Raw genomic sequence first — 10,484 nt, forward strand, 5'->3', positions numbered from 1 at the left:
CTTGCAAAGATGGTCCATAATACTAGACTATACTAGATCTAAGGTTGCTAAATCTTTTAAATGATTAGATGATCTACTTTATAATATTGGAGGTTCACCAAAATGAAAAGATGTAAAAGTTACAAGTGAAGTTGAGTCTTATACATAAAATCAGAATATACATATCTTACACATATTACATGATTGTTAGACATATTTTTGAACTTGTAACACTATTAAGCACCTAAGATTTGAACTGAAGAAAAGACTTCTGAAACAAAGGAGATTCTTATAATAAAATATGGAACACATAAATACCAGAACCAATCGCCATTAGATAGAAACTTGCATCAAATTTAAATTATATATATTTATAATCATATTCAAGCAATATAAATCAGTCAATATTATATTTTAAAATAATTGTATAAATATATTGAAAATAATTTATTTTATATAAATTGAATAATGTGTTTTAATATCTAACAATATTTTTAAAAATTATAAATTTTATACAAATCTATTAATGTGCAGCTGGTTTAGATATTAGCAGAATTGATTAGGAGTCAAAGAGTGAGAGAATCTCAACCTCATCTCTTGTGATTCTAATAAAAGGTTTTTAGTGTCAACCTCAAATTTAAGTCCGGCAAATCACACAAAACCAGAATTTACTATCCTCGGTTATCTTTATCTCTGGTCTGTAATGGGCATTGCCATTGGCTTTCTCTGCCGATCAGAACACGGAAAACATTAAAATTATTCCAGTTTAGATCGCGCCTGAGGCTTGTATGGGCCAAGGAAAAACTCCAAATTGCTGCTACAATAAAAAGAGAAGTAATGAAACAGTGAAAGCGCCGCCAACAGAAGTCATATTCAGTGAAATTGTTACTTTCGGCGGGAACAAAAGGAGGCCTGGTGGGCATTATCTAACGCCTGGAGTGGAAGGCATTTCATTCAATAAAGCGCACAAATGCAAGTGTCAACCATGAAATCACACCATGATAGAAATGTGGTCACAAACATCTGACAGCTGGATAAGGCACAGACATATGTTTAGGACGCCTCTTTTCACTGAATATTTTGTCATTGAACATATCAATTCAGTTGATTCATCTCGTCCACAATGGAGCCAGGCCCCCACTAGTGAATGTGTAAAGTTTTTGTAAGTTTCCTGAAGATATGCTTTAATGGGTATTGCCTGTCAGATGGAATACAATCAATTCTACCACTTGCCCCATTTGCTCTTCATTCTTTTCTGACATTCCACTCACTCGTAGAACAGTTCAACAAATTTTGTGATTCGAATTGGGAACACAGTATTTCAAATGTGAATTTCGTTGAATGTGAAAGGAGAGTGCCTAGCAAAAGTACTTTATCTTCATTGATAAGAATCGAGAGGGTCCCAATTATCCCATCAAATGTGTTCTTATCATAGAATAGGAAGGGATTTAAGTACTATCTATTGTGCAATGTTGAAGTTTTTATAGATCAATAGGACAATAATTTAAGACTTTGTTGTACCATTCAATTATTGGTCACTTAAAATCTATCATATCTATCCAGGGGCTTAAGTACTATCCAGTATGTCATGTTGAGATTTTCATGGGCTTAATTAAGTACTATCTAGTATGTCATGTTGAGATTTTTATGGATCAGATACAACTTAATTCTAAGACTTTTTATTTGCTGGTGAAATGCTCTACCATTGAATGATTGGTCCCTTAAAACCTACCAATCCCATTCTTATTAAAGAATAGAAAGAGTCTTTAAGTAGTATCTACTACCTAATGGTGAGCTTGCTTCTCATACATCAGTTGAGATTTAAATCAAGGATTTTTAATTTGCTGCTAGAGTAATCTAGCATGGACTCTTTACCACATTTAACAGACTCATTCGTGTTAGAGAATATAGAGGGAATTAAGTATCATCTATTATATATTTCTGAAGTTTTCATAGATCAGTTAGGATTCTAATCTAAAACTTTTTATGTGCTGTTGAAGTGCTACCATTGAATTATTGACCCCTAAAAATCCATCAAGCATTTTCCTATCAGAAAAAAGAGTAGAAATTAAACATTATTAAATTTTTCATAAATCAATTAAATTTTGAATCTATTTTCTTTTTCTTCTTTTGTTTTTTTGGTTTACTGTTGAAGTACTCCACTATAGAACCATTGAGTCTTTAGGAGTCTACTATAGAACTACTGACTCCTCTTTAGGAGTGATCCATCTTTCACCCTAAGTTCAACTTATTTTCAAAAACTTTCCCTGCAAACTACTCTACAGAATGCCCGAGGCTCCTTGCCAGGCAGACTCTGATACCGTGTTGAATTTTTCATGGCCCCGCTTCAACTTGAACATAAGACTATCCATTTGCTACTGAAATGCTGTCCCTGAATTAAGAACTCCTTGAGAACCAGTCCATCTTTAATTCCAATGACTCATTAAAGTAATTAAAATTCTAGACCAAACATTTTGTGTTAGTCTAAACTGTTGAACAAAACACTTCATATTCATTGACAGAAGTACAAAGAATACTCAAGGACCTACCACTTTTCAAGAGAAACCTGCTTTCACACGTTGCGTATGAAAGTGGACAATTAAGCCTATTTATATTACATTGCTTTCATATGCACTCAGCAAGCAAGCTATTTGGTAGCAGGTTTCAATCATGATAGCGGCACTGGGATTACTTAATATCCAGTGTTCTTCATTCTGATTAGATGGTGAGGAATACCATCCAGTGAAAGTTCTTCACGAGCCTAGATAGATGCTGACGAGTAAATTGAAGAAGAAGAGACGACTGTTAGTGTGAGGATTGTTCAAGAGTCGAGTGGGTTCAGCATTCACAGCGAGGATCAGATGAATTTAATTGGAGAAAGCATGCAGAATGACAAAAATGTTATATGTGATGAAGATTACAGGACCCCATTGAGGGAGGTTTCGTATTCTTCATATGTTCCTGGAACTAATACTAAGCAAAAATCTATATTGAAATTGCAGGAAACCGCTGCCGGCAATCAGACCATGCAACCAACCATCGAATACATTAATAGAGATGATACCAGTGAGCCAGCTTTTGTAAACAGTCTACGGAAGCAAAATTCCTGCAGTAACAGGGTACCCATTACTGGGAGAGCGCTAGACTCGGAGTTAAGTATATTTGAAGCAGAAAAGTACTTCAGTGATAAGGAAGTGAAGAACACGGATGCAAATCTTGAATCCACAACAAAGAACTACAAGCCAGAAGAGAGTACGAAATCCAAAGACAAAATTCGGGCAAGAAACAGTAAGGTATTGCTGTCTAACCATGAATTCTCTAATTCTTGTAGTGTGATTTCTTACTCTGCATCCTCCAGAGTCGTTGTCAATCAGTGTTCCAGGCCAGTGGGATCTACTTCATGCACCTCCTCGGAGGCTAGCTGGAACAGCCACTCTGGATTGCTTTCCAGGGCATCCCGCATTTCATCAAACAGATCGCCGACAAAGTCAGGGAAAAAGTACCCTCGAATGTGGTCGTTTTGTTGTAAATGGCCCTGCTCGAGCAGGAAATCTGTAGAGATTGAGAACACTCTAACAGACTTTAAGCTGGCTTCCTCAAAACCCAATTCTTTGACATCCCCTGCACCATCGGATTGTCCGCCCAGCCCGGGTGAAAGGGTTTTGAAGAATTTTTACCAGGAAAATGTGGGAGAACAGCCTGATCAGAGAAGCACTGATGGATTTAGTTTCCCAATTGTGTCTACTAAATCTGAAGAAGAGGAGAGACCGTCATTAGGAGTGTTTGGTTCTCCATTTCCTGGTACACCCATTCGTGAAGAGACTCGCAACTTCAATCCAGATATGGCTATATCTCAGCTGATCCAGCCGTCAGATTTAAAGGGGCATTTGGTGTTCTTTAATTTAGACAAGTCCAGAAAGAGTTCTACGTCCGACTCCAACAGTGAAATTCGTAAGCTCGGAAGGATCAGCAATGGGGACTGTGATCAGGGTATGGAGAGCGATTCGAGCTCAGATCTTTTTGAAATCGAGAGTGCCTCCTATCCATTGAGGATGGGAGATTTTGAAGATAATGCCTCCAATACCCAGTCGCATCATCTGTCTACAACCTGCCAATTTGGCCTTCCAAAATACTTTCATATTGGAGGGAAGGAAGACGCACTTACCTCTTCTGCAAAGAGTTGCTGTTATGAATCATAGAGAACATCTGTCAGTCACCAGAACCGTTGAATTTTGGTAGCTGTCGGTACTTTCTTTGTGTTGTTCCTTAATTTCTTATATAATGCTTGCAGAGGATTTCATGGTTGTGTTCCAAGTTCTAACAGATTTGTAGACCATTCCGCGGATGGTGTTCTTCCCTACAACCAGAGGGTTTCTAAAATGGAGTATCTTTGTATCAATCAAATTATTAGGCTACGTTCATTAAGAAACGATGTCGATTAGGGAGGTTTTCTCCATGCACTTCCGTTGCTATGTTGCTTGATTGCATAGTGTTTTGACCAAAAAAAATTTATGGTTTATAGTAATTTATTAGTTATTTAAATATTATAATACAGAGCAATTTTAATTTTAATTTTAATTTAATACTTAATAATAAAGAAATATCTAATAAACAGCTATTTTGTCTGCTGGGTAGATGCTTCCATCCTATTTTCACATTAAATAGTATTTATATACTAGCAATCACATTGAAAGGTGCAATGGGTAGGTCGAAGTAAGTTTTAGTGTTTTGTATAAAGAAAGCATAATCTATTTCCTAAACAAGGATTTATTAAAAAACTCATTGCCTTTCATTAGGGTGGACTTGGCGAACCATGCTTTATGGAAGTTCTTGCCCATTAAAGGAGGAGAGGGGGAAAACATTGCAACTATGAGTATTCATTTTTAGAAATATTGATATAAACTAATCAAAAAGAAACTTGCATAATGTCTTACAAATGAAGTTTCACGAGTAAATTTGAATCTTGCAGAACTACTTGAACCAAGAAGAAATTAAACAAATAGATTGGATAATTCAAATTAAATGCCATATAAAATGGAAATAGGTAGATTGTGTTTTAACTAGGCATTTTGCTACAGATACATGTACTAAAGTAAATTTAAGGAAGTATTGGATGAGATGGGTACTATCCAATTGAATATGAAAAACCCATATCTGGGATTGAACAAGGTCCCAAGCTAACTCAATTACAAGTAAATCTAGAAGTGTTCACCATTTACAAGTAAATGCATAAGCGCTCACTAAATCTAGAAGTGTTCACCCTTTACAAGTAAATGCAGAAGCGCTCACCAAATCCAAAAGTGCTCACCATTTGAAAATTGATATTTCACTGTTTCGGTTTCCTTTTCTTGTGATTTCCAATGCCTTGTCTAACCATTGAGATTTTGTTTACTAAAAAAATGTTGAATGCATATAGACATCTGATATGCATAATCTTAAGTCAAATCTTACTAAATAATGCCACTTAGCACTATTGAATTGACAATTGAGAGAGAATCTCCATTGTACTCACTTTTGCTATTCCTAAGCCCCTGTTTATGATGTTGAAATGTTGAGTGTAGAAAGAATTTGATCTATAAATAAAGAATGTTTGAAATAAAAAATCAAGCAGCCAAAAAAGTTGAAAAAAAAAAATGAAGCATGGAGGTAGTGAAAAGTAGAAAAGTAAATTTAGATAGGAAGGCTTAATGTAAAATTAAAAATTTGATCTAATATTCATTGAATGGTGAGCAATAATAAGGAGAAAAGTTCCTGAATAGAGAGGCATAGAATTCAAATTTCAAATTTCTTTTCTCTATTTCTACCCTTCAAGAAAAGTTAATCTATAGTTGTATAAAAATCAATAAAGAAGTTTATTACCAAACATTAAAGAAATTGAGACAGCTCTACTTTCATCTATTGAAAAACATATGTTGGTTACCCTTCATTGCCATCAGATTGCTTTCCCTATGACAAAGGATAGACAATTCTTAGATAGAAAACTTATTTTAGCGTAGTAGCTAGACTTTTCATCAAAGTAAGTGTACAAAACCTATCCTTTAATATGTTATGATAATGAAAATATCGTAGCTATAGCTTTAATAATGGCACCAATAACTCCTAAACATAAATTCTACCATTACAAGTTTAAAAACTATATTGAAAGGACAAATATACAATAACTACCACACATTTGAATGCCTAAGATTAAAAAGGAATGAAAATTTATATTAAGTACCAGATTCCTTGTGTCAAATTTGAGAATGACACCCACATCTGAAAATTTCTGCTAGAAAGAACCATAAGAACCCTAAAATAATCATAGAAAGTTTAGTTTAAAAAGTTACCCTTGGCGTAATAGGACATAATTCAACCATTCAAGTGCTGGAGAAAGTCTTAAACAAACAACACTTTCAGGTTGCAAATGCTTGAATAACTACATCTAATATAAGGAAAGAAATAATGCCAATTGTACAAATAGTAAAAGAGGAATACCTTTACCAAATCATAACAAGGAAGATGGTTTCCTCCGCCCAATTAGAAGATTATTCTAGGAATTGATTAGAAGACATTGAACATGAAAACAATTTCACAAACTAATATAATTGCAATAAAAGGAACTTGGCCAAGAATTTATTGAGCTATTGCTGAAGAGCATCCACATTCATTTCTTTCAGAATCAAAATAATTGATAGTGTTTATGATTTGAAATTCAACCCACTACAATCAAACATTTCAGTCTCTAAGATTAGTTTTTTTCAAAATTCAACTTTCCCTTAATTTCCTGCAACAATACCCATGATCAATTTTATTCCACAATCAAACTCAATGGTCATGCTTGTGATAGTTGAACAAGAATTTAGGTTATTGATGATCAAATTTATTCCACAATCAAACTCAATGGGAAAACCCATGACCAATTTTATTCCACAATCAAACTCAATGGTCATGCTTGTGATAGTTGAACAAGAATTTAGGCCACTGGTCTATTTGGTTCTACAAGTGATGGCATTGAAGAATGAAATCTTGAAGAGTGAAATCTTAATTATGATTGCTTCATTCAATTGATTTTCATTCTCCTTGCCAAAGGGTTCAAAGAATGCAACCCAAAATATTCTCCATTAGCTATTTTCTCAATTTGTTGTTTGTTTATTCCATGTACATATTTCAATATTTCAAAGCATTTCCTCTTTAACATTAAATGATAAATATGTGTTTAGATTCTAGTTTAAAATAGAATGTTACATTTTTTATTAAGAAAAGAAGCAAGAGGATGTTGACTCGTGGTACACCAGCAGAAAATAGGCACTATTAAACAACAATAACAACACCTAGTGCTAGACATCCATAAACCCAATCATCAAAGAGTTGCATCTAGACCTACCTTTATCAAATACAAAGGTCTAAAAGAAACTAAAACCAATGTCAACATTGGCAATGGTCAACTTGGGACAAGCCCATCCAAAAGTTGTAAACTTTAACTAAAAACAATAACAAAAGACTTCAGTGAGTCCTTTAAAACTTACAGCACACACCCGATCACAAGAAGACAAAAACCAAAAAGACACTTTCATCACCATAAGATTTGATAGCCAAACTCAAGCAGCAAACTGCCTATCCATTCTTCTCTCTTAGAAACAAAGATTCATAACCATCGAGATCCCTTGTTCAAGTCAACACTCTCAAACATCTTCCAACCCACTATAGTCTCCTTTCCCACCTCAATAGTATAAAGGTCCACCTCAATAGAAACAAGGGGAAGAAAGTTCAAAATACCATGGCTAAGATAGTGATGCCACCATCCCCCAACACCTCCACAAGTGGTAGCCCTAAAAATCTCCCCCTCAATAGGAGTCTCCTCCATTTCCAAAATCTCGCACCTACTCTCTACCTCAGTAGGAGAAAGCTTCATCTCCATCGAAGCCATGCAAGAAGAAGTGAACACAAATATCCAATTCCACCACTTCTATAACTACACATTTCTCATAACCAAAGAACTCTGGAGAGCCCTCCCAACAAGGAACCAACCACCCAATAAATGGGGAAACCAAACTTGGGTAGCAAGTACAAAGGCACAAGAATATCCAATACCCAAACACATCAAAATGTTGGGAAACTTAACATACTTGGAGAAAGGCTCGAATGAGATACCCAAAAAATAAGAACCCCAATCAGAGCTTTTCCCCACCAAATGTGCAAGGGCAATAAAAAACCCTAAAACTATGTGCTCGTGAAACACATGGCCACCAAGTAGCATTTACTTCCACAACCATAGGTTGTCCCAAGGACAATAGCCCAATAAAATATCCAGCATAAGGAGGGGGGAGTGACAACCCCCACGAAACCATTTCTCATAGCAAACCATAAAAAACCCAGAGGAAAATATAGGATCCTTCGTACTTAATAAAAAAAATTCAAGAAAAGACCAAGTGATCCAAGCAGACAGAGAGCCATGGGTCAAGCACCTAAAAATGCCAATAATCCCTCCATTTCCTATTTTGTAAACAAAAATAGTGACATCTAGGAGAAACCCATCAAAAATATCACCATCAAATCCAAAAGAGGAAATAGGACTCCATCCATTACAAATCCCTCCTCTGTTATGTTGTCCAGGGCCAACATGGTACCCACACAAATGGGGAAAACCCCACACCAAGCTACACCTCACCGTCCCAAAAAAATAAAGCCATAAGACCCATATATCCAGTTCAAAACACAAAGAGAAAAGGGACTCAAAGACCACCAAATCCAAAGGAGATAAGGGCCTCAAACTCCCAACAAAGAGTCCAAGTACCTCATCTAGAGAAATCTAATCAAAGTCCAAGTAGAACAAAGCCAAATCTAGGTAAGAGAGAACCCATACATCAGATAAAAGACCTCCCCTATAGTTTTTTGCATCCTCATCATCATCTTCTTTGTTATCCTCTTCCTTACCAAATTGAGGCACCCCTAGCACTGCCAGAAACCCTAGGTTTCAAATAGGCATGCCTGCTCCCTTTCTTGCTCCCTCTCCCGCCCATCGATAATGTTGCTAGAATTTTACATTACATTTAAGAATCTAAATAATTCTTCAAAAACCTTTCTCATCGATATTTTGATCCATCTTAGGAAGAAAATTCATATTTTATGATGCAAAATTGGAGCACCTACAACAATCTCAACCACATCATTCACATAAACTTCAAAACAAAACAAGGAAAATAATGAATCACATAATTCTATTTACAATATTTACTTCATAAGGTGTACTCAATAAGGATAATGTTTACTTGATAAGGTGTACTCAATGAGAATTAAAAAAAACTTGAGACTCCACCTTTTATGTCCTTTGGTAGTATACAGTGTTCTTTAAAATTTTATAAACGTTGAGTGCGAGTAATAGCAACAAGTTTACCTTCTTGATTAAACACGGCTCCCATTGCACTACCACTTGCATCTGTTGGAAATATAAGGTAGGCAAGGTTACTGAGAGGGGAGGGGTGAATCAAGAACTAATAAAACTTTATCTTACTTCACCAATTCGTCCTTCATATAATATTCTGATCTAATTGCATGTATGAAAGAATGAAAGCAATAAAACATTCATAACACTTTGACACAAGATATGGTGACCCAGAAACCTTCCAAATAGAAAGTAAAACTAAGGTGGGGATGATACCCACAAGCTTTAGTACTATAGTATAAAGTTAATCTATAAAGGCTTACAATTGACCACTTCTAGTGATCTACCCTGTTAGGAGCAATAAGGATTGTGAAGTCCACCTTGTTAAAGGATTTAATAAACATACAATGAAGTATGCACTCGGTTAAGAGATTTATCAAAAGACTATTAAGTCTACCCTATTAAAGGATTTGATTGATGCACCTATTAGGATGAACTAGTGGTTGATCTCTAATCTATAACTATGATTTGCTAAATGAGATTCCTTGTATTACAATGATTGCCTAACTATGATAGATAAATCTCTATTGTCCCTTATACTTCTTGTAGCCTTCTTCAATTTACACTCATGTACATCATATACTTCCTCACATTCATATATGGATATGATACAATGCATTGTATATACCAATCCAAATAACAACTTTTTGGAGTCGGCTACAATACCAATTTCATCATAATACACAAAGTTGGCCCAACTATTGTAACTTGGGTTCTGAAGACAAACTCGATGATGTTCTGATACATAGAAAATGTTGTCAATGCTCGAAAAACTTTGGCACTCGATTGAACTTGAAGCTCGGTCCATACTAATCACTTCCAAGTAGCTTGAACTCGGTCATCACTGTGTGACTTGGTGAACACTTAGAAACTTGGTAGCTGTTGAATCACTTAGTTGACACTGCATGACTTGGTCAACACTAGATTCATATTATTAACATCATGAGCTTGATAGATATAGTAGAACTTGGTTAACATACCATAGCTCAGTTAACACTATGATCTTCTTTGCTTCCATTGAATAGCTTGATAGCCTCTACCGCACTCATTTTTCACGGTGCATTGTCTATGAAGCTTGGTACAC

At 35.4% G+C, this 10,484-nt stretch overlaps 1 protein-coding gene across 1 annotated transcript; it reads left to right on the forward strand.

Annotated features, from left to right (window-relative positions):
* Window positions 1-1,771: 1,771 nt before the first annotated feature.
* Window positions 1,772-4,439, forward strand: LOC149535522 (uncharacterized). Its single transcript, XM_089806208.1, has one exon. The coding sequence runs from the start codon at window positions 2,841-2,843 to the stop codon at window positions 4,176-4,178; it is 1,338 nt and encodes a 445-aa protein (XP_089662334.1). The 5' UTR covers window positions 1,772-2,840; the 3' UTR covers window positions 4,179-4,439.
* The last annotated feature ends 6,045 nt before the right edge of the window (window positions 4,440-10,484 follow it).

The sequence above is a fragment of the Cupressus sempervirens genome, chromosome 10 (assembly GCF_028749045.1).
Source record: "Cupressus sempervirens isolate cs-2001-9-10 chromosome 10, ASM2874904v1, whole genome shotgun sequence".
Taxonomy (NCBI): Eukaryota; Viridiplantae; Streptophyta; class Pinopsida; order Cupressales; family Cupressaceae; genus Cupressus; species Cupressus sempervirens.